At 39.5% G+C, this 25,686-nt stretch overlaps 1 protein-coding gene across 3 annotated transcripts in view; it reads left to right on the top strand.

Annotated features, from left to right (window-relative positions):
- The window catches only part of SH3GL3 (SH3 domain containing GRB2 like 3, endophilin A3), a 140,481-nt gene that overhangs the window by 10,860 nt on the left and 103,935 nt on the right, over positions 1 to 25,686 (top strand). For 2 of the 3 annotated variants that reach the window (XM_072619407.1, XM_072619397.1), the window contains exon 1: positions 1,232 to 2,332. The exons of the other annotated variant lie outside the window; for it this stretch is intronic. In XM_072619407.1, coding sequence (XP_072475508.1) covers positions 2,288 to 2,332 — 45 coding nt within the window. In that variant the 5' untranslated portion in view covers positions 1,232 to 2,287. Of the gene's footprint in view, positions 1 to 1,231; positions 2,333 to 25,686 lie in introns of those variants that run through there. 3 annotated transcript variants of the gene reach the window in all.

Below are 25,686 nucleotides of genomic sequence, written 5' to 3'. Positions count from 1 at the left end.
AGGAAGCTAGTTTGTGGACAGTACAGTCTAGAGGAGAGGATTTTGAATTTTATACAGTGGGAAGCCACTGAAGAGTTTTGAGAAGGTAGATGTAAATCTTCCATATTATTTAGGTGGGAATGGGCAGTTTCCCACTCTGAAATGGAGATTTCAGAGAAAATTACCATGCTTTTGGAGAGCTTGGATACTAGGTTCTTGATATGCCTCTTTGCTTATAGCAGCCCTCAGGGTTCGATGTTTTTCAATATTCTTTAATCTCTTCATTTTGAGGGGATCGAAGGGTTTAAAAAAAAAACCCAATTTTGGAACAGATATGTATGCCCTAAAAGTTTATAAAACTATCTCTGAGGGTGGGAACTATGAACAGTCTTCCATTTCTGTTTCAGGGTGTTAGGGAGAAGAGCAAGAGAAACTAGAATTTGTAAATTACTTCTTGTTTTAAGGAATTTCATGAAGGACATATATGGTACATACAACAATGATATAACAATGCAAAGTTTTGTAAAAGCTTCTTGTTCTACTGACCTCAAATCATGCTCCCCTAGTTATTCGTGGTATATTTCTAATTAACAAAGACTGCCTGTAAAGCTGTCTTTATCACTAGATACTGATAACAGTGGAGTCATGGAACCTTAGAATTGGAGTGAGCTTGGAGACACCTTAGTCCAACCCCTCATTTAACTGTTGAGGCCCAAATAGGGTAAGTAACTAAAATCATGAAGTCAGTAAATGGCAACGACTCATTTAAAACCAAGGATTTTGACTGCAAGTACAGTATTTAAAATATATATAATTTTGCTGACTTTTATTCCACTTCCTTTGCTTAATAAACAGAACACTCCCCAAAAATGTTCCCTACCATATGAATGAATTCTATAAAAAAAATGAAAGATGTGCGCTGATATTTTCTTAGAAAATATTAAATATGAAATTATGAGCATGAAAACTTCAAGGATCTATAATTTTAGTGGTATGGGTACTCCCTCTATTGATGATTTGGAGGAAAATTCCATCTTCTTCACAGCCCTGGATGCTCAGGAGCCTTTCAGAAGATAAGTAGGCTTCCTCTAACAGACATTCTTGTCCATCACTCCTCCTAGGATCCAGACTTGGGATCCTGTCCAGCTTAGTTTGGCCCAGGAGAGCTTGGGCTCAGCTAGAAGCCAAGGCTCATTTCTATTTTACAGGGAGGCACCTTGTCTTGAGAATGAAGTGGAAGAATGAAATGATACAAATATAAAAACATTTATTACAGCGGTCAATTTTTGTGAGCATACCAATAGGCTTAGCCTAATTTATTTTGTGTCCAAATTTGTCCAATTCTCTTCCGTCCCTAGGGAAAATCCATATACCCATTATACTTTCAACTCCACGTCCATCCTTTCCTCCCTGTGCCCCAACCTGTGAGTATTTCCGGACAAATTGATTTGGGAAACACCCAAACTGGGTTAGGTAGACTCGCTTGGAAGCAGGTGCTGCCTATTTATAAGATGCAAGAGGGTAACCCGGGAATAAATTGCTTTAGGGTGGGACAGTACACACACGTATTTAACTGTAAATTAGCAGGAAGCTGAGCAGCTCCCCAAAACGAGCAATTCCTGATCAGCTACCCCGTGGGAGCCTGGCGCATCTCTGCGTTACAAACCATGACTTAGGGCACCCCTACACCATCCGTTACCCAGGGTCGGGTTTCTCCCCTCCGGGCTTCCTGGTGTGGGCTGCCCGCTCATCCCCTGCCTCGCCCCCGCTGTCAAAGGCTGGTTCTTTGCTCGTGGATCTCCACCTGCCCGCGGGCCCGCGGCCCCACGGAACGAGGACAACCCGGTACCTACACCCATCCTAACGCAGGGTGCGTGGCACACGCATCTCAGGCGAATGCAAAGACTTGGAGGCCAGCAAACCCCGACGGGAGAGGATGCCACAACCTTTAGCAGAAGAAGCCCGCCGAGCTCTCTCGCGCCCCTCCCCTGACCCTCAGGCCGCGCGCCTCTCCCTCCTATTCACGCAACAATGAAGCGTGGGCGTTCTTGGAGAGCCTCATTTGCATACAGCCGCGGCTTGGCCAATGGGCGCCCGGGACGCTTTAGAACGCGGCGTTTCCATTTGCTTGTCGGCCAGCGAGTGAGAGAGTGTGGCCGCGGCGGTGACAGTGACAGGCGGGGGGTCGGGCGGAGAGCAGCCGGGCCCCTGGCCTGGGCGTCCGCTCCCCTCCCCCGACCGCATCGGCCCCCTCCCCGGCCCCCCCCCGGAGGGTCGGGGAGCCGTCTGGCCCCACGCGCGGTCCACAATGTCTTGGACCGGACTGAGAAAGCAGTTCCACAAAGCTAGTCAGGTAGGATGGGGGAGACGTCGGGGCTGGGGGTGGAGGTCCCGCAGTCGGGGTTGGGGGGGGGGCCCAGAAAGACCCTCCCGGGCTGGGAATTGCCTCGACCTCCCACCTGTTTGTGGTAATGCCCTCTACCCCCTGCTCCAGGCTTCCCCTCCTTCGCTGAACACCTCATCCCCGGTGTGGGTGTCGCGGGGAGGGGAGGTGTGTGTGTGTGTGGGGGTGAGGATGAGGGGAGGGGAGGGGAGGTGTGTGTAGGGGGAGGTGAGGGTGGGGGGAGGGGAGGTGTGTGTAGGGGGAGGGGAGGTGTGTGTGTGTGGGGGTGAGGATGAGGGGAGGGGAGGGGAGGTGTGTGTAGGGGGAGGTGAGGGTGGGGGGAGGGGAGGTGTGTGTAGGGGGAGGTGAGGGTGGGGGGAGGGGAGGTGTGTGTAGGGGGAGGGGAGGTGTGTGTGTGGGGGGGTGAGGATGAGGGGAGGGGAGGTGTGCGTGTGGGGGAGGGGACGGTCCTTGTTGCTCTGCTTCCTTCTCCCTTAGCTCACCCCCTCATGTTCCCCTCTTTTAACCCCCAACCGGGAGCCCGCTGTCTCACCCCCTCGCCTCATCCCCACCTACCCACGTGCCTCCGCCCCCAGGCTAGGTGGATCGGGGGCGGAGGTGGAGAGACATTGGGATTTCATTGAATGGGTTTTGGGGATAGAAAAAACTCCCAGGGTGGTGGTAAGTCCTCCCTGCCCCCTACTCTTTCCATCTTCCTCCTCCTCCTCCCTTCCTCTTTTTCCCTTTCTCCTTTCACTTCTCCCTCTTTCCATCCTTCCTCACTCCCCTTTCCCTCCCTTCACCTCTCTCCTTTCTCCCTCCCTCTCTCTCTCCCCCTTTCTATCCCTCTTCCTTTCTGTCTCCTCTTTCCCACTCTCCAGCTCTCCCTCTTTCTATCTCTCCCCCTTTTTCCTCCCTCAAACTCTTCTTTCCTTTCTCCCTCCCTTCCCCTTTCTCTCTTTACTTTTTTCCCCTCTTTTCCTTCTCCTTTGAAGCGCCTCCAGGGAGTGGTTTGATTTTTTCCCCTAGGAAGTGCTGAATCCAGTTACATATGTGAGCCTGGGCCTCTGAGTCTCTGTGCTTTTCATTTTTCTCTCGGGGCACCCCGCCTCCCCCTACCCCGGCCTGCCTCCCATTCCATTTTTTGCTCTTCTGAAGAAGAGACAATATGAGTTCTAAAGGAATATTTATTTACATCAAGCCAGGAAGCAAAAACACTATTATCTCCCCCCCTCCCCCTTACCTTTTTCATGGGAACCTGTGTAATGTGCTTTGAACCACGTTAAGGGATCTTAACTGTCCCATCTTGTCACAGTGTATCCATTAGTATACTGTAGTGTAGGAGTGTACTACATTCTGTTACTACTTAACTAATCTAGTATCAGATACCCAGAGAAATTGCTGTTTGTATATATCATAGTGGCATGTTGAATAACCGGACAACTGAGGTGTTTCTAAAACATTACAAGCTTTACAAAGGAGGGATGAAAGTGAAGAAGTCACCAAAGGAACCACCACAAAAGCATTGTGTAACTTCTAATTTGGTAGTTACTGTTGGTTTTTGGCTGGCTAACTAAGAGGAAAATGTGGCAATACTAGAAAGTGGACGTGTTTGGAGAAATTACTTTGATGACACACTTCAGATAACTGAACTGGGTAAAATAAATTGTATTAAAATATAAGTTTGTGAATCCGGTCTAGAATGCCCTACTTGGGAAGAAGTAAGAACACAACAACTTTTTACTAGCAGAAACCACATTTTTACATTTGAAATGCTAAACAGATAAAAGTTTATTTGGTCCCAAAATTCTCCAGCACAACAGATAGGGAGGGAGAACTTACATAGGATTTAGTGCAATAGAAACAGATAATTTGTGGAATAAACAATACTCAAGTCAGACAATATTTAAAAATTTGTTATCCTTCCAGTTTTCTTATCAGAATTATAATTATTTTATGCAAAATTATCACAGAATTGGAAGAAAGAAGAGTATTGAAAAGACAGTCTGAAGACTTGCATGCTAGTCTTGTGGTTGGGTTTTGTTTTTTTGGAGATTTTTTTGACCATGAAACGATAACTGTGTGACTTTGGGTAATCACTTAACTATTCTGGACCTAAGTTTCCTCATTTGTAAAATGAGGGGTTTGGATTTGATTTCTAAAGGTTCTTCAGACTAGCATTTCAAGTTTTCATTCTATATTTCATTCTCTATTTAATGATAAGATGAAGACATAATAAAAGAGATTATTTTTCAATAAGAAAACAGGAAAATGGCTGAATAAAAAGGTTTTCTTCAAGGTGAACAAGAACAATTACTTGTAATTTCTGAGAAAAATAATCCTTTATTTCCTCTATTTTGCATATTAAAAAGGCAACTTTAATTTATGGAGCTTGAAGAACTGTGTTTCCAAGTTATGAATAGTTTTGGAAGCATATTGAGGATAAAAGATAATAGTAGAAATTAATCCCAAATAAAAAGATTATTGTTGGCGGTGGTTAGTTATTTTCAGTTGTGTCTAACTCTTTGTGACTCTTTTTGGGATTCTCTTGGCAAAGATGCTGGAATGGGTTGCCATTTCCTTCTCTAACTCATACTACAAATAAGGGAACTGAGGCAAACTTAGTTAAGTGACTTGCCCAGTGTCACACAGCTAGCAAACGTCTGAGACTGGTTGAGTTGATAATAAATTATAATTTATTACCCCAAAGTTCCCTACCTACCCTCATCTTCCATCTGGGAAAAGATGGGGGCTTTTATTGCTGTTCAGTTGTGTCCCACTCTTTGTGCTTCTGTTTGGAGTTTTCTTGGCAAAGATACTGGAGTGGTTTGTCATTTCCTTCTCCCACTCATTTTACAGATGAGAAAACTGAGGCAAACAGCCTTAAGCCACTTGCCCAGGGTGTCACACAGCTAATAAGTGTCTGAGACCAGATCTGAACTCATAAAGTTGAGTCTCCCTGACTCCAAGCCTGGCACTCTATCCACCATACCATCTAGCTAGATGGACACAGTTGAGAAGAAATAGACCAATTTCCAAGAGAGAGACAGTGCTAAAAGGATACAATTTGTTATCAGAACTTGTAAGGTGTATCACATATAAATCTTGTACTTTAGGATCTTGTGGACTAGTTAGGGAAACAAGACATATGTAAAAGAAATAACTAAGAATAATTTTATGTATTGTAACAACTGTATAATTAGAAGTAGAATATATAGACTGTAAGGACTAAGAGAACTAAAACATTTTTGATCATCTAAATTTCTCTTAATTAGAAAAGTAGGTATCAACACAGCTACTTTCCTATTCAGGATGTCCCAAGTAGAGCACTAGGCCTGGAGTAAGGAAGATCTGAATTCAAATTCAGCCTCAGACATTTTTTTCCCTCCTCTGTTTTAAAGTAACAAAATGGAAGTGGGGAAAGAGGGGAGGTGGTGCTCCATCTGCACTGGAAAGTGCAGGGACTACTGTTATTGCCTGAATTCATCAGGGACATTGCTATGCTATTAGTTTCCTTAAACCAGTTCTTAGGACTCTGTTATTGTGCAGAATAAATGAGTATTGGAGAATGGACCAGTTTGGCTCTGGTGGTCTGGGTTCCATAATTGCTTCCCTTTCCACAGGTGTATTTGTGTTCTGCTGGTTTGCCATTTATCCAAAGAAGTCAACATGCCCTGTGTATGGTACTTTGACTGTGTCTCGTGGGACTGTGTTCATTCATATTGAGTAGCCAGAGGGAACCTGTTCTTGGATGGTTTGTGCTGCAGATTCAGTCCCTGCTGTGTGCTAGGTGTGATTGACCTTCTGACTGCTTTGCTCTTTCCTCAATCTATGTTCATGGCAACAGTCACTTACCCTGCTAATCTCTGCCAGTGGGACTGAATTCTTCTCATTCAGTTAATCCACATTTGATATTCCACTCTCATCCTCCCATCTTTTGGGTTATCTATTGACTATTATTCATTAAGTTTTTGATACTAAAATTGAGTTGCAAAAAAAACCTCCTGCAACTTTGTTTTAGTCATCTGAACTACTTTTGAATCTTCCAAACAAAATTGGTTATCCGCTATTGAGGTTTTCTGAGTTTTCCCAACTCTACTTTTTAATATATGAAATTGACTTTAGTGTTGTATTGTAAATGATGACTATAAATGATGAACCTCTCTAGGTAGGAAATGAAGGTAGCTTCTTTGTGAAAAAAATAAAAAAGATTCTGTAAACTTAATTATATATTTTCTTCTGTACATATCAAAAAATATTTTATGGCAAACTGTAACTGTTCTTTTCATTTTTAGAGGGTTTAATTTGCTTCATTAATTAATATATAGATCCATATGACATTTCTTTGAGTCAAATAGTAACTATTTAAGAAAAATTATTTGAATAATTCATGCTCATCAGGAAGATAGATTCTAGTCATTTTTTTCTTTACAAAAATCATATTCTGGGAGTTTGATACAAACTTAAAATCAGAAATTTAGACCTGCAAGGGACATGAGACATCATCTAGTCAGACATCTTTATTTTACAGAGAAGAAATCTAGGTTTCAGAGAGATAAAAGTAGTGACTTGCTTGTTGTCGCAGCTGATTAATAGCAAAACCAGGATGAGGAACCAGATCTCCTGTCTCCCTATACACAGCCTTTCCACCTGGAAAAAGCCACTCACTTCGTTGCCCAGGGCCGCCTTCTCTGTATTTCTTCAACCATAAAATCTTGGAGGTTGGACTACTCAAGGGTTTCATTTTTTATTTGAAACTGTGATCCATTTTCATATGTTTTCCTAATTTTTTTAGTGGCTTGTGGACAGTAAATTATTATTCGGTCACTTTGTTTACCAAAGTGAATCGCCAAGGCACCAACAGCAACTATGAATGTGCTGGCATAGTTCTGAATCACAACATATTAGACTCTCCATACAGAAGTCAGAAGAAAAACCAGAAAGCCAAATCCATCATAGTAACCAAGACGTCAATACACATTAGCCCTACAGGGGACAATGGTATTCCCAAACCTCCCCCCTTTCCCACAAGCAACATTCACAACAGTGGCTGTGCCTGCCTGTGCCCTAACTGCTCTCACCAACTTCCCCCCAACTCTTGCTCCATCTTTCCTGTTCCACACTTTCAGCAAGCTTCTTCTACCACATGCAACTTAGGCTTCCATCTGATTTAAGCAGTTCACATAAGCAGGGCTTATTAATGGGTGGGAAGGATCTTCAAATTAAGCAGAAATATATTAACAATACACAAAGCTAATGAAATCAGGATACTTGTGAATTTATTGGGAAGTAAACTAGCTTTATTATGGGAAATCTGATATTTGTGAATTTATTGAGAAGTATACCAGTTTTATTATGGGTAATCTATCGGAGTCCCCAAAAACAATGAGCATTTCAATCAGGAATTCCTAATATGTGATTGATGAACTTAGTGTTTTTAATATTTTGAAACTATATTTCAATATAATTAATTTCCTTTGTTGTCCTCGATATCTAATTTTATGCATTTAACATTATTCTGAGAAAGGGTCCATAATCTTTACCAGATTGCTAAAGGAGTCCATGACATAAAAGAGATTAAGGACCCCTGATTTAAGTTTTTTGACTATTAAGTCTTCAACTTACTGATTTTGGATATTTTCTTCAATAAAAATAGGCATTGCTATTTAAATAAAACAAGTATATTCATTTGTGTACTTAGAAATATCTTTTGAATGTTTTTTTTTTCTCCCCATTACCATACATTCTTATCCAGATCTGATATCTGGATTACTGAAAATGTTTCCTAATTGGTTTCACTACCTTTCCTTCTTCAATTCTATCCCATGGAAAAGCTGCCAGATTTGAAACAATGATAATGTCAAAGCTTTCAACTGCTCAGAGCATATGCCTACATTAGAAGCTGCTTCTATTAAATATGGGATGATCACCATAGGAATTTCTGATGACTACAACTGCTTAAGTGATTTCTGCCAACTCATTGGTATTTTCCCCCCCAAAGATTACAAGCAAATACGTATTTTTTGAATTGTACATCTGTGGCCCTGAAATATATCCTACTGTATATTTTGGAGGTATGATTGGTGGCCACTCATAATATAGAGCTTGTTTAGCTGTTAAATTTTGACTGTGGCTGGTACTGCTGCCCCAGTATAGGCTGTACCACTTTTTATGATGGTTTGTATTCCTGGAAACCAACTTGTCAGGTGTATTCCCTATCAGCTGGACAGTACAAGGCACCCATACATTCTCATGGTTGTCTTTGGTTGTCTTTTCAACATGTGGTTTCATCAAGTGGAAGTGATTGAATAAACAGGCAAAGGGAACAGAAAGTGAAGAGATGTTTATTTGGCAGTCAATAATTTGAAGTGATAAAAATCTTAATGTGCTTTAATTTTTCCCCGTATTACAAAGATGTATAGTCAAGTAAAACAAATTTCTCCACTGGTCATGTGCAAAAGGAAAAAAAAGTGTGTGTATGTGTAAACATGGATATTCATATTTGTGTGTGTGTGTGTGTGTGTGTGTCTTATAGTGCATTCTAAGGCTTTCACCTCTTCTTGTGGCTGGCCATTATGCTGACTGGAATTACTAACATCTTTCAAAGTTGTTTTTGTCATTGTATAAATTGTTCTCAGCCTTCTGCTCACTTCACTATGCATTAGCTTCTTTGAAACCTCTCCCTTAATAAAACCATAACCTGCTTAGCCATTCTTCAGTGGATGGATGCTTCCCTTAAAAAGTTCCAAATATTTTTGTCCATCTTTAATTAGATTTGTTTTGTTTAGGACTAGTCCCTTGCTTAATCGTCCCAAGTCTGAAACGATATGTCCCCAATTCCCCTTCTCCTTTTGATGATCCTATTTCTTTATTGAGTGAAATGTTTTTCTGTACCCAACTCTCTGTCTTTCTTTGTCTCTCTCTCTCTGTCTCTTTTTCTCTCTCCCTCCGTATGTGTGTGTGTGTGTGATTCTTTCTTCCTTTGACCATTTTAGTTTTAGAGTGAGGTTAAAGTGTCAGCCTTTGCCTTCTCTTTCTCTCTCTTTCCCCCCTTCTTCCTTGTTTGTATAGATTTCTACTTGGACACCTGGATAATGTGGAACAATCCTAACCTTTCTTTTACTTTTCCCTCTTTTTCTATCTTCTTTTAAGATCAGACCTAACAGACCCATTACTCCCAGGCCTTCTAATTAAACTCTATGATGACTTCTTATGATGATAGGATTCAGAGGAGTCATTTTCCCAAATAAAAAGATAGATATTTTATCCTTGTTTAGTACTTTAGAATAGGAACATAGGTTTTCCCCATGCTTTGTAAGTTAGTCTTTTCAACATTTGTGGATTTTCTCATTATAAATTTTCAAGTACAGAACTCAGTGAATGAATCATGGTTTCAGCTTTTTTATCCTTTGTTTATTTGCAAAAAAGGTTTGTGCAGAATGAAATGTTTTTAGTGCTCCTGTACAAACAAGTGAAACTGGACAAAAGGCCTCATAGTTGCATGAATTAGTGACTCCTGAATTCAGTTTAATTCATTAATATTTATTAAGCATCTACTCTGTACCAGGCACCATACTAAGACTTGGGGGTACAAAAAAAAGAAAGACAGTTCTTGTAGAGTTTACAATCTCATAGGGGAAAACAACACACAAGGAAGCTGAAAAGTGGGGAAGGGTATGATGTTTCTGGGATAGGAAACATAGCTGAGTTACTTGGAAAGTTCTGAATGTTCAGAACCCTCTGTACAAGAAAGCTTTGGGAGGAGTTATTGCTCCCACCCTCTAACTTGAGGGAGTTGAAAGTGTTGAGTATCAAAAACTGAGTCAGACTACATGGTAATCAGGTGGAAAATAGAGAGTTACCTGGAAAGTTCTGAAAGTTCAGAGCACTTTTTAAAGGAAGGCTTTGGGAGGAGTTTAATAGTTCCACCAATTAGAAGGGAGAAACCACTGAGGGAGTTTCAGAAGTTGGGGAATGTAAAACAATTTGAGTCAGTTAGCAAGGTGATGACATTTCAGGTGACCAACTTATTGAACAGTTTATTGTGGGTGCACGTGGACTCTAAAGGAAGCAGAGCTGCTAACGGAAAATGCAGTTTACTGGAATGGCTCCTGAATACAGAGCAAAGGCCTAGGTATTGTTAGAATTCTAGAAATTCCTTTACTTCTTTTTGCCTACAAGTGACCCACCATAGTGTTGTTCTATAGCAGAGAGATGGTGGGATCCAAATTTTGCTTTATCTGACAGCATATAAATGTGGTAGGCTGCCTAGTGCTTTTGTCTGAGAGAGTTGTCTGATGTATTCCAACTTGCCCAGATTTACACAGGCAGGATCTGTTCATCTGGATTCTGGGACCATTTACCTGTGCAGTGTAAAACAGAGTCTTTCACATAATAGTGATGATGATGATGATAACAATAATAGTTGTGACCTTTTGTATCATTTCTTCTATGTAAGACATCGCTGGCTATATGCATAGCCTATTTAATTCCACTTATGCCTTTCTCCATTTCCTCTTGGACAACTCACAATTTTGGTTCTTCTGCTACTGTGATATTCTGTGATTCATAGCATGTACTGTAACCATAAATAAAATGTTGAAACTTGAGTTTTTCTGTTAGAAAGTCAACGAGAATTTATTTAATAAGAAAGCAGCTTGGACCTGTTGACAGTGGGCTCATTTTCCCCAGTCTTTTTTTCTCTTTAATTCTGAGTGTCTCATTGTCTTTCAATATCACCTGACTGAGATGTGTACCAGTGGACTAAGTAGCTCAGTGGGCTATCCATCCAAATCATAGCCTGGCCAACAGATAGTTTTAATTCATTTGATTTTTTTATTACTATGTATTATTTGACTGCTTTCTATAAATTTGTCATATCTTATTGAGGATTTTATATAGTATTTTACATATCATTCAGGAAATGTATGTTTAGCATTAAGGAAAACATAAGCACAATTAGAGGTATACAAGAAAAGAAGGGTTCTCCCTTAGGGGAAGTCTTCAATAAAGGCTGGATGGTCACTTGTCATGTATAACATAGAGGAAGGAGATTCTTTTTCAGGTGTGGATTGAACTAGATGACCTCTGGATTTTCTTTCAACTGTGGAATTACGTTATTGGAGAAGGAAGCAAACAGCATTGGTCATAGCGCAAAAGTAAGAAGTAACAGCACATGGACAGCCCAAATACTTAGTTGTCCATAGAATGCTAAAATACCTAGAGGAAGGGCTCTTGCCCTTTTGGTAGGTCTTCTATGAAGACTTTATGGCAGGACATGGACAAAAAAAATCACAGGAAAAAGAGACATGCCTAGATTATAGTGTGTAAACTGCAGGGAGAACTTGCAGTGTCTGATGAGATCACAGACCCACTGAAGTATATAATGATGGTGATAATAGTCTGTATTTTTTTTTTTTGATCCAGATCTGGGACTTCATCTACGTTAACTCCCAGTGTGGAACCCTCTTTCTTTGATACAGATTGCCATCTTGTCAGTAATTTATAGTTCTGGAGAGTTGCCTGGGGCAATGGGAAATTGTCATACTGCTAATTTGTGCCAGAGGTAGAACTCAAAACCAGCTCTTTTTGGGCTTAAAGTTGGAGTGGAAAGATGGTTTTGTGGTGACTCTTATGCCTGTACCTCATCATGCAGTCCTTTACTGGCCCACACAGTTCAACTCCAAGGGTCTTGTCACTGTGGCACAGTTGGTGACAAGAGCCAGCTGACCCTCTCTCAGAAGTTGAATAAACCAGTGGCTTCATAACCCCCACCCCCAAGTTTTTACCCCTGGTGAAAAATTTTCAAGTTAAATGAATAGTAGTATAAATATTGTTATTTCCATACTACAGACAGGGAAACTGAGACTCAGAGGTTTACAGAGCTAAAAGAGGCCAAGGTTGTATGTATAGTGTAAAAAATAGAGCTTGAATATCTCAGTGTCTGACACACAGTAAGTACCCTGTAAATGTTGATTGATTGACTGAAAGAAGTAAAGATGTCTGAGTTTGAATCCTGAGTTGGACATTCACTAGCTGTGTGACCCCTGAGCAAGTCACTTCTTTTCCTCCTTCATAAAAGAGTGATAATACCTGCTTCAGACGTTTATTATAAAGAAAGCTCTCAATAAACCTTAAAAACTTCAGTGAATTTGTGATATAATTAGGGTAGGGATTATCTTTACTGGTAAGAACAGAAAGCATCTGTGTTCATGGCATCTCATCCTATGATGCTTGTCTGTGTATTTCTGTGAATCCTCAATAAAAGTATCCAATGTACTGGAGACCTGATTTTTTTTTTTGTTGGCACAGTACCAGTGCAACCCTCAGACTCAAAATATGAGATAAATATGACTTTCTATTTTTGTTAATGCCGAAGATTACATAGCTAATAAATGATTGTAAAAGCAAGGACCCCTACATACACAGGACGGCCTGCTGTGCAGGTTCTTAAATCTGCTTTTCTAAAAGGAAAGTAACTTTTGAGGGGTCAACAATCACTTTAATCAAGCGCATATGTATCATTCACTTAGTTCAGGGGGAAAAATTAGCACCCTGAACTTCAGAGAAAATACAGGGAAATGAAAATCAACAGGTAGAGCTTCCAACTGTCTGACAGATCAACAGATAACTGTCTGACGATACGAGAGAGAGAGAGAGAGAGAGAGAGAGAGAGAGAGAGAGAGAGAGAGAGAGAGAGAGAGAGAGAGAGAGAGAAGGACCAACATCCAGGTTTCCAAAGGCAGGGGAGGGGGCTCCTTAGCTACTGCCCAGAGTCTAGGTGGCCAAACAAACACTTCTAGTGAGTAAGCCCCAAAGTGAAACCTTACCTCAGAGTATTTATGCATTTTTCAGAGCCAGAGGCCATTACAACCCTAGAGAAACTGTGCCTCTTTAACAAAAGGTATGGGCCTTCCTACAAATCTCTAAACAAACTCCCTTTAATAGGCAGGCCCATTAATGGCTGGGGAAAGTCTTTAATCTCTTTAGTATTACGTTGGTGGAAATGGGACTTGAATGCACGTCATCTGACTCCAGGATCAGCTCCATAGCATGCTGTTTCCCCATGTCCCATTCATTGCCTTTAGGATCCACGTATATGTGATATATAATGAGTGACAAAAGGGTAGCAGTAATGACAAGGAGATAGATGTGTGGCGGTGAGGAATGGTCTGGATTCACCAGCCTGGTTGATAGGCCCCTTACCTTTCCACCTAGATTGTATGGATAGGTACATCTAGAATTAGATATATTGATTCATTAACTTTTTTCATTTATATTCCAGCAGCTAAGGGAGGGAAAGAGCCTATGAATGAATATTGTGTTTATGGTTACTGATATACGCTGTCCATGTTATTTTCTTCTTTAATAGGAGAAACTCATTTGAAAGATTTGCAAGTGCCTGTAGTCATGGTCACAACCTAGTAGCATATAGCCTTTGATCCTATATTTAGAGTAAAAGTTATTTCCACGTTATATCATAACTGAGTTTTCAAAAGTTTATAATCCAGAGCTCACAGAAATCATTTTAAACCTCTTTTTGAGAATGTGCACTTTTTCTTTGGGTGAACAAAAGTCATAAGAACTTGTGTTACAGGCAGTGTAATGCTTTGCCCCCCAATGGAGAAGCACAATGGAGTGTTTTATTCCTTCTGACCAACCCTGGTTTCTATTGAAAATGTATTCCACAGTTCCCTTATTGTTTGTGTGTGTGTGTGTGTGTGTGTGTGTGTGTGTGTATTTGAGTGAGCATTGAAATCAGCTTGAATAATATGTATCATTTTTTGCAGTTGTGAACTTTGTAATGTATTTGGAATGGCTATTGTAAAGATAAAAGGTAGAGATACACAAGGCCCAGCAGCTTTTAAGTAAGAAGGTGCCATATTCCATCTTCCATTGCCCCTTCTGGATGGAAGGAACTTGTGTTTCAGGAAGAAAGTAAACAACTCTATGACAGAAAAGTCAATATCAAGACAGAAGGAATCTGAGAAATTAAAGCAAGTACCTTGGGTGAAGGCATTTAGCAGTGGCTTAGATAAAATGTTTGTTAAACACTTGTTACGTGAAAGGCACTGTGCTAAGCACTGGGAATACAGATACAAGTAAATAGAAAACTAGCTCTTACTCTTAAGGATCTTATATTCTAATGGGAAAAATCAACACAAAAAAAAGGGAGCTGGAAGAGGGGTGGTGGTGGTGGTGCTGGTGATGATGATAGTGCTAGGGGTTTGGGTCAGAGAAGTGATCTGGGGAGTCAGAGGCAGAGCCTGGTTGGAGGTGAGCATGGCAGGGAAAGGACTTTCTCAAATGAGGGTTCTGGGTCAGAACTCCTCAGTCTAAGGAGGAATCCATAGGTGTGGAAGACCTGCCAGTGTGGGAAGGCTGATGGGGTAGAGATGAAGTAGACAGAGGAGTGAGAAAACAAACTGGGTTGGAAGTAGGAGTCCAGAAGTCATCACGTTTGGGTGTACTCTTCCCTTGATGTGGGGAAATAACAGTTCAGCAGTAAGTATTTAGTAAGATCCTTCTTCCCAACTTAATTCCTGAATAAACCTCTTCACTTCTATTGGATACAGGGCCCATGGGAAAAAGAGATTCATAGGCCAGCAAAAGACCTGAAATGTGCTAGAGCTTGTGTCCTGCTGGCATAGTCTTCAGAAACTTAGCATCCCTTCCATCCCACGAGGAGGAATGAGAGTACAACATTAGTAGAGATCCATGAAGGTCATTATGGATGTGATTTTTGAGGAACAATCTCCTAAATTGAAGATATTACTCAGCCATTGAGCTACTATTAGGTATTAAGTACCTACTATGTAGCAGACACTATGCTGTGTTAGGGATACAAAGATGAAAAATTGAGAGTCTGTGTCCTAAATGAGCTTATATCATATGAGACAATATATACACATGTGCTTTAATACCAGATATGTAACTTCAAGGTAATTTTGTTGTTCATTTATTTCCATTGTGTCTGACTCTTCATGACCCCATTTGGGGTTTTCTTGGCAGAGGTAATGGGGTGGTTTAACATTTCCTTCTCCAGCTCGTTTTATAGATGAGGAGACTGAGGAAAATAGAATTAAGTGACTTGCCCAGGGTTTAGGGTAGAAGGAATTAGGATCTGGGGAGGGAGATCAGGAAAGGACTTATACAGAAAGTTGTGCTATGGTTGAATCTTATAGGAAATTAACATTTGAACAGAGAGATTAAGAAGGAGTACATCCTAGACATAGGGCATGGTCCAAATTTGGGAACAGTTAAGAAGGCTAGTTTGGCTGGACTATTAAATGTAGGAAGAGGACTATAGACCTGGAAAAGTAAATTGGCCTGTATATGGCCTATAGTAGGAAGGAAGATTGCTTTGAGTATTGTTCCCTTGGGCAGGCTCCCAACATAGGCATTAGTTCCCCCAGGGTTGAGTTGAGATTTTCATTGGAAATGTGAAATATACCTAATTTTTAGGCAGACAGTATTTATCTGTAATTCACTTTCTTTGAATGTGAATGAATGAGGCCTCGCATCCATTGCATCTTGTGCCTGGTGTCAGTTCTTGAAGAGAACAGCCTAGGTTTCCTAAACTCAGTCAGTTGGAATGTAGCTTCTTAATACAACTAGCATCTGTATAGTGCTTTATGTGGTACTATAAGATTTTCAAAGTGATTTACAAATAGTACCTCATTTTATCCTCACAACAACTTTGAGACGTAGATGCTGCTGTTAGTGTGAAGGTGTCTTATCTCCTCCTTCCCCCTAATATCAGGTAAAAATAAAAATATTTTTCTTTTGGTTCAAATCTGAGATATCATTGGAATAGGAAATTGCTAAGAGAGGAAATCACCTCTATCAATGCACATCAGCTATTAACCTACATTCTTTGAGAGCTACCTGGGTCATAGAGAAATTGCTCTAGGGTCACACTGGTGTTAAAGGCAAGACTTGAACCCAGGTCTTTTTGACTGAAGTTGACTCTCTAGCTATTATGCAAGATTTCCTTTCAGTAAAGTAATGATAGGGGAAGCAAAATTATGCAAAGTGGTAGGGTTGGACATTCTAGTTTCTGAAGGTAGATTAAAACTTCACCCTCATTCTTCTCACTGTGATAGTCATTTGGCTTTTCAGATTGTTCATTAGCTAAATTTTAATTGTCTTTGGTTTGGAAACAAAAGTTTTTCTGTTCAAGGGAACAACAGTAGGGAACATCTGAACTCGCTATACTAAAACAGCTAAAAACTCTTGAAGATGAAAAAGATAACGAAAAAATTATTGGTGCATTTTTATTTTAAGTAACAGACGCTTGCCAGTAAGCACCAAACAAACTGCCCACACAGTACATTCTCTGAAAACAGTTAAAGAAAACCATCCAATGGTTGTAGCATGTTACTCTCAACATTGTGTAATTTAAAAAGTGCTTATGGGAAGAAGTGGGACAGCTGGGTGGTAAAGTGGAGAAGAGTGTCTGCCCTAGAGTCAGGAGATGACTCATCTCCTAGTTCAAATCTGGCTTCAGACACTTACTAGTTATATGACCCTGTACAAGTCACTTAAACCTGTTTGCCTCAGTTTCCTCATCTGTCAAATGAGTTGGAAAAGGAAATGTCTAACCTCTCCAGTATTTTTGCTAAGAAAACCGTAAATGGGATCATGGAGAGTTGGACACAACTGAAAAATGACTGAAAAAAATGGGAAGAAATTGTGCTTTAACTTTTAAAACTTTGGAACTTAATTATATTTTACTTTTTTTTTTTGCCATTTAATGTTTTTATGCTGTTGCGTATGTTCTTTTAGCTTCACTTTCTTCACTTTGCAGTAGTCTTCCCATGTTTCCCTGAATTCTTACTCATTGAGCTTACTACGTAGTACAATCATATCCTGTTAAATTTATATGGCACAGTTTGTTCAACCATTACCCAATTTGTTGGATGCATTTTTCTTTTTGTTATCACAAGTAATGCTGTTATGAACATTTTTGTACACATAAATCTTTTATTTTTATTTTAGGCTGTCATTAACTTTGGAGTATAATCCCATTATTAGGATATATGGCTCAAAGGGTATGGATAATTTAGCAACTTTTCTTGCATAATTCCAAATTGTTTTCCAGAATGGTTGGATCGATTTAAGTTAAGAGTGCCAGGCTCAGTGTTGAGTTCTTGGAGTACAAAGAAAGGCAGAAAAACAAACCCTGTTCTCAATGAGCTTCTGTCCTCATGTGGATGAAAATACGCAAACAGCTATGTACACAAGATAATAGATAACATAAATTAGCATTAAAGGAAATCAGGAAAGATTTCTTGCAGAAGGTGGAATTTATTAGCTGGAATTTGAAGGAAGCTATGAAAATGAGTAGGTAGAGATGATGAGGGAGAGAGTTCCAGGCATGGGGGCAGACAATGAAAATAATCAGGAGCTTTGTATTATGTTAGGAACATCAAGGAGGCCGGTGTCACTGGATTGCAGAATATACTAGAAAGCTAGGAAGATTTTTAAAAATAAACCTGGGGTTTTATATTGGAACCATTGATCTGAAAAAATAAGAATAAAATAATCACAGTCATTTTTCCAGCCCAGATCAGCTTAGGGAACTCTTCAGACACTGGGGATGTGGTCTAGTCAAGGGCACGGAGCACAGTAGTAAATAAAAAAAGACTGAGGCTGTTAGGTACTAGGGCACGAAGAGGATCCAGACCCATATAGAGCGGCCCAGTCTTCTGGCCAATCATGTGCAATGTACAGTTATAGATATCAAGTGGCAACTCTGTCACTACACTGTTTTGGTTCACAGATTCAGAGTGGACTGAGGGGACCTGAGCTTAGGTTTGGCATTCCAGAATCAGGAAGAGTTGTGGTCCTAAGTTTATATCCTGAGTGAGGAGCAAGTTCAGAAGAAAGCAGCAGATATGTGGTTCTGATCCCAAGAGCAGATTGAGGTCTTAATTCTGGGTTTCAGCCTAAAGATAGGAATCCAAGGCTAAAGGAGATCCTGTATTCTGTCACCCTGAACCAGCAAGCTTTCCAGGTAGTTGGTGGTGGTAACTGAGTCCTGCAAAAGTCTACTGTAACTCCAACCAGGGACAAGCCAGTAGATGTGTTACTCATTGCCAAACCCATGTTGAAAACTTGTAGAGCTTAAATTAGAAGGGCAGTGATAAGACTTTGTTCTGGATCAGAGTAACTTTGGGAGCACTGAAACCTTGCATGTCTCCAGCCTGAGCTATTCCTGAAATATTGGAATGGCATATTTATTATCCTAATAAAGTAACAGAAGGATGACACAAAAGGACACAAGCACAGCTCAGACGTCCTCTGCAGAAGTGCTTAGAGGAGGGCTCTGACAAAGTCCCAAGTCTGGAAGTAGGCTGGAAGAATGTCCAAAAAAAAAAATAATCTTACCATAAAGAGCAGTTATGGAAACAAGGATGCTCAAGTTAATATTCCCAGAAGAATGAATTCAAAATATCCCCAAGCAAAGCCTTGAAGAAAACATCCATGACACAAGTTCCGTTGGAATTCCTGCAAGAGATAAAGCAAGAATTAAAAATTATTTAAAAAAATCATGTGAGAAAGACACCAGAGTGATAGGAAGTGGTATAGTCAAGTTCCCCTTCACAAAACTTTCATCTTATTGAATCCAGATGGGGAAATCTAGAAAACGTCACAGTGAGTCATTTCTCTAGGCCAGCATAGGTAGACAGACAAATAGATCTGTGGATGCTAGGGATGTGGTTGGGCCAGGAGCAAGTCTTAGAGCATAGCAGCCAGAGAGAAATGGTGTACCAGGGCAAGGGGAAGTCTCAGACCCATATCCAGGGATTGGAACAGGGACAGGTGCAGACTGGAAGCTTTATCGCTCACTACCCATTTCAAGGTAGTCATTGATTCAGGACATACTGAGGAGAGGCCTTGTGCATGACTTGATGTCCCCAGACTAGGGTGGTCCTAGGTGGTATAACAAGAAAAGAGGAAGTTTAGAAGCTAGCAGTTTGTGGCTCAAACTCCAGGCACAGAACAAGGTAAAATTTTAAGCATCTGGCCCAGATAACCAGAGGGAGGACTCTCAGACCAAAGAAGAGGTTATGTTTCTGATAACTCTTAAACCAACAGAACTTTTTAACTGGCAGATAGAGGTTGAGTCTAGCAGCAGTCTACTCTTGATCAGACTGAGATACGGGTCAAGAACTTGTCAAGCGATCTCATCTCCTTCTCTGACTCTTCATCCTTCCCCTTTTCTCCCTTTCCTTTTCTCCTTACCTCCCCTCTTCTCCCCCATCCCCATCCTTCCCTCCATCCTACTTCCTCCCTGCCCTGGCCTAGAAGATGCCTTGGGGGAGACAGCCAAGGAGGCCATGGAGTGTGCTCAGGCGGATATCATGGGTCTACACCAGGACATGTTCTCCAAAATGGCCACTTACCTGACAGGCAAGCAGACAGGTGAGGCAGGGCCCGCCTTGTGCAAGCCACCAGGGAAGACTATAAATTTCTGCAAAATATGAACAAACTGACTAGCTTGAAGTATCTAGAAATGAAAGATACTGCAGTAAACATAAGTAGAAAGCCAAAGGATTTAAACCAGAAATATGCAGCACTTCAGCCTTATCTGGATCAGATCACTTTAATTGAGGAGCAAGTAGCAGCCCTGGAGCAGGCAGCTTACAAGTTGGATGCATATTCGAAGGAACTAGAAGCAAAGTACATGAAGTTAGAAAGGCGATGAAAGATTTTTTTAGCATAAAGACCTTACAAGAATATTTTATAAGAGCTGAAATAAGTGGGATGGAGCGTGTCACTATGCCTCAGTTCCTAAAAGGAAGCGGTGCCGCTGATCCAGGGAGAATTCCAGCCCCCACCTCTGTATAATTCTGGCCACCTCAGATCTTATCCTACACCTGTGCCCCCTGGAACTCCATCTCATCGTGTGCTTTGTTGTGTGCCCTGGACCAAGGCTCAAAATCAGGATCAACCCTGTCTAGAGCAGACACAGATGAGAGGCTTTTGTCTCCCTATCCCTTCCCTTCTTCCCTCTCTCCCTCCCCTGAGGCCCCACCTGAACCCCTTTTATAATTTGTTCTTGATCTTAAATAATAAATGCCGACCCATGGGGGGAAAAAACTTGTAGAGCTAAGACCAGGGTGGGTACCAATGAGATTTTGTCCTGAATCAAAACCACTCGGGGAGCTCAGCTTACAGGTTCCCAGCCTATCCCCGAGATTGTGAAATATTACTCAGTAGTCTGAGAAAGCAGCAACAGCACCAACCCCCAGACCTTCCCTCCAGAAGTGCCACATAACCCAGAAAATAATGAATCCAAAATGCCTACAGTAAAGCTTCAGAGAAAAAAAAAAGCTTGTATATAAAGAAAATCAGCTATAATTCCTGGAAGAGATAAAGCAAGAGCTTAAAAGAAAGAGTTAAAATGTTTTTATAAATGAAATGAGAATGTTTGAGGAAAATTTGGAAAAGAAATTAATATTGTTGGAGAAAGAATTGGAAAGGGAATTAATATCTTGGCCCAAGAGGTACAAGCATTTCTGATAAAAAGACGAGAGTATTCAAGTAGACTTCTATACGAGTAAGAAGGAATTTTGAAGTATCATGACTCTTGAATCTTACTCTCATCCTTACTGGTCAAGAGAGGGATAAAATAGGTATGCAGACGAAATTGAGTATAGAAACTCATTTCACTCAACAGAGAATTGAGTGTAAAAGGAGAAGGCAGTATGGAAAATTGGAGTGAGGGCCGATTAGTACTTAAGGGATTAGAGAGGGGGATTAGCAGTACCAAGCAAAACAAACTCAAAATGCACAAAATGTACAAAAATATTTATAGTTCTTTTTGAAGTGGCAAGAAATGGGACTCCGAGGGGGTACCAATAAACTGGAAAATCGGAGAATGGTCAGATAAACGTGATTGAATGCTATTGTGTTGAATTCTTATCGACATAATGACCAACCATGATTCCTGAAACTAATGATGAAACACACTATCCACCTCCTTTTAGAGAATGAAAGGATCAGAAAGCAAAATGAGACTTATTGTTTCTTATGTGGCCAGTATGGAAAGTTTTGATTGACTATATGTGATTGTAATGAATTTTCTTTTGGGGGTGGGGCAGGACAGGTTAGCCTGGGAGGATGATTGGCTGATTGGCTTTTGACTGATTGAAACAAATATTTCAAAAAAATCAGTGAGAGTGCTAGATGAAAAAATGGGAAAAGAAATGAGTTGTGGAAGAAATAATTAGAGAATTAACAACTTGAAATAAGAGTTATAAAACTTTACCCAAGAAACAAGCTCCGTGAAAATTACAGTGGACTAAATAGAAGTTATTGACACCATGAAACAAGATCTATTAAAACAAAGTTAAAAGACTAGAAAAATTTTAAAAACGTCAGGTATTTCCTAGCAAAAACAACTGAAAAAACAGAAAAGAAATAATTTTCAGAATCAGTGGACCACTTAAAGACATGACCCCCCTAAAAAGCTTGTCATAAAAGAAAGTTGTCCAGATTTGTAAGAATAAGAGAGCAAAGTGAAAATAGAAGGAATCCACCAGTTACCTCCTGAAAGACATTCCCAAATAAAAACCCCCTGGAATGTTATGGTCAAAATCTACATCTTTCAGGTCAAAGAAAAAATACCAGAAAAAGCCAGAAAGAAAGAATTTAAGTACTAAAGAGAATGAACAATATTCACCACATGATTTAGAGGGTGTCACTGTGAAGAAGTAGAGCATTTGGAACGTGACATTTCAGAAGTCTAAAGATATTGGCATATCATCAAGAATAATTTACCTGGTGAAAATGAGTATAATTCTGAAGAGAGAAAAATGAACTTCCAGTGAAACAGAAGACTTGCACATATTTATAATGAAAGTTGCAGAGAAACTTTGAGATACAGACAAATGAAGAGAAATATAAGAAGGTAAATATGAATGAGCAGTAACTAATAATGATAAAAACTTTTTTATTCTAGTATGTTGAGATGTTGAATGTGATCCCTCAGAACCCTATTATCGTCAAGTGCCACAGACACAGTCTGATAGGACTGTGAGTAGTTTGTTGTGTTTAGATGAGCTTAGAAAAGAATAGAAAGGAGAAAATAACGTTATTGAAAGAAGCAAGAAAACAAGCCGTTATTAAGTGCTTACTATATGCTAGGCAGTATGCTAAGCCCTTTGCAAAATTTACAGATATCTAATTTGTGGAGAAAATTATCAGGGAAAAATTATCTCTCATAATCAAGATGTGAAATAGAAGACTATACTAAGGAGAATAGGGATGGGAGGTGGGAAGTGAGCAACATTTAAAACTCACTTTCATCTGGTCAAAGGAGGGAGGAATACACTCCTAAGAAACTGAGTTCAGAAATACATTTACTAGGAATTTAGAGGGAAAGAGGTGGATAAGAAGGAAGGCAGATTAAGGGAAAGAATTTTTGTTCACTTGCTTCATCATGTCCAACTCTTTGTGAGCCCATTTGGACTTTTCTTGGCAAAGATATTGGAGTGGTTTGCCATTTCCTTCTCCAGCTCATTTTACAGATGAGGAGAAAACTGAGGCGCAAACAGGGTGAAGTGACTTGCCGAGTGTCATGCAGCTACTAAGTGCTGAGGCCATATTTGAACTGATGAAGATGAGTGTTCCTTATTCCATGTCCAGCACTCTATCCACTACACCACCTCTCTAACCAGTGGAAAAATTAGTCCCAAGCAAACCAGATGCTAAGGAGGATTGGTCTCTAAGAGGGATTTAAAAGAAAGAAATGATAAAAAACTGTTGGGCATGAGGGAAATAGAAGAGCCGCTGTGTCCCTTTGACTGTATACAAACTTCACAGAACAAATCTTCTTAATAGAAGGATTTGTTCTATAAAACTTGGACTCAGTCAGAAAGCTACACCCAAGGACCTAGAAGGCCTCATGTGCCCCCACCCCGATCTAAATATGCAAAGGAAAATAGGGAGAGATAAGACAGTAAAAATGTAATAGTAAGGAACCTCAATTTATCTCTTTCAGACCCAGATAAATCCAATAAAAAAATAAAGAAGTACCTGATTAGAATTTTAGAAAAGTTAGGTAGGCTAACTCTAGATATTTTTGAATGAGAATGGAAAGTAGTATGCCTATTTCTTACTTGTGCATGGTACCTTTAAAAAATCAACTATGTATTATGGCATAAAAACCTTGAAAACAAATGCAGAAAAACTAAACTCATTTTAACAGACCACAACATAATAACAATTATATTCAGCAAAGGGCTATTGAAACAAATTAATTTGAGAATAATAATTCTAAACAATGGGTTGGTTAAGAAAAGCATAGAAATAATTGATAGTTTCATTAAAGATAACATCAACAATTAGACAACCTACTAAAATTTTTGATATAGAGACAAAATAGCTCGTCAGGGGAAATTTGTATTTCTAAACACTTCCATTAATGAAAGAGATCAGTGGATTAAGTGTGCAACTAAGAAACTAGAAATCAGATAAATTATAAGTCTCCAGTTAAACACCAAAATAGAAGTCCTGTAAAATCAAAGAAGAGATTAACAAAATTGAAAGCAAAAAAAATCACTTTGAATTAAATAAAACTGTGAGGTAATAAAAAGACAAATCATTAGCTTATTTGATTTTTGAAAAATGAAAGAAGAAAACCAAAGTGCCAGTATCAAAAATGGAAAATGTGAATTCATAACCATGAAATGAAAAAGAGATAAAAGAAATTATTAGAGTTTTTCAATCAGTTATATGCCAATAAGACTGATAATCTAAATGGAATGGGTGAATATTTAGAAATGAATAAATGGCTCATATTAACAAAACAATAGAGAACTGAAATAACCCAAATTTTAATTAAAAAAAAAAAGTTCCAAAGGGAGAAAAAACCCAAACAAAACAAATGCAGCTAAAATTAGAAGAAAGCATGGAGTTGAGGAAAAACATCTTTGTGGTGAATTTCTCTGATAAAGAAACTTGTCTTGTCTGTCTTATTCCCAAGGTAGATAGGGAATTGATTCAAATCTATAGGATCTATCCAACTACTTAAATGGTCAAAAGATATGACCATCCTTTTTCACAGGAAAAATATGTCATCAGTAAGTTATATGAAAACAAGATGCTTAAAATGAGTTCTCATTTCCTAAATGCAGATTAAAACTATTTAGATTTTATCTCACACCTTTCAGATTGGCTAAATTGACAAAAAAAGGAAAACGGGAAATAGTTATTCTGCTGAGATAAAATGGGCACATTAATACACCATTGATAGAATTTTCCAGCCATTCAGGGAAGCAAATTTGAGCAACCTGGTGAGAGTAGTATGAACTGATGCAGATTGAAATGCACAGAATCAGGATAAAATTTATATGACAACAGCATTATTGTAAAGACAACTTTGAAAAACTTGAGAACTCTAATCCACACCATGACCAATGTTTCCAGAAGACTAATAATCAAATATACTGTCCATCTCCAGATGGGAGGAAGGGGAAAGGGAATAAGTATTTATTAAGCACTTACTATATGCCCAGGCACTGTGCTACTTTACAAATAATATTTTATTTGATCCTTATAACAATCTTTTTTTGTGAGCATGGACAAAGGAGAAATTTATTTTGCTTAACAATAGATGTTTTTAAAAGGGCTTTACCCCCATCAATGGTAGAGAATTGGATTGAGGAGGTAGGAGAGGAGACGCTAATTTTCATTGATTGAAAAAAAACAGGAAGATGAATTAGAAGTTCAGTGTAAAATAACAGAATACATTAAGTATCTTAGTGTAAGCATAGCAACATATACAGGGATTAAAAATATAATTTCAAAGCAATTTTTTACTGAAATAAAGTTGAGAATTTTTTCCCCCATTTTCATAGTAAATGAAAAGATAGTCAATGTTCTAGACTGGGTCCCACCAACATAAGTAGAAATACTTAAAATTGTCTATACATTTAAGTTCTGTGCCATCTAAACTGCCAAGGATATATTTTATGGAATTACACGAAATGATAGATTTCACATGAAAATACAAAAAGACAAAAATATTAGGTGAAATAATGAAAAAAAATTTAGACCAGCATATTACACCATCTCTTCACATGCTGACTGAACTCAGACCATCATCCTCGTGTCCTCCCTGTGACAATCCATACAATCTTGGACTTCACCTGAGGTGTCTTGGTAGGTGAATTTTTTCCTGTATTTTTCCAGAAGTGAGGTGTCCAAATCACTTCCCAGCTCTATACTGTTCTCCATGCCAATGTTCCCTATGTTCTGATGGCTTTTTTTTTTTTTTTGGTTTATTTAGAGATGGTCAAGGCTGCTGGCGA

Source organism: Notamacropus eugenii, chromosome 1 (assembly GCF_028372415.1).
Source record: "Notamacropus eugenii isolate mMacEug1 chromosome 1, mMacEug1.pri_v2, whole genome shotgun sequence".
In the NCBI taxonomy this organism is placed as follows: domain Eukaryota; kingdom Metazoa; phylum Chordata; class Mammalia; order Diprotodontia; family Macropodidae; genus Notamacropus; species Notamacropus eugenii.
Note: the sequence above shows the minus strand (reverse complement) of the source record. Positions and strands in the feature narration are given on the sequence as shown.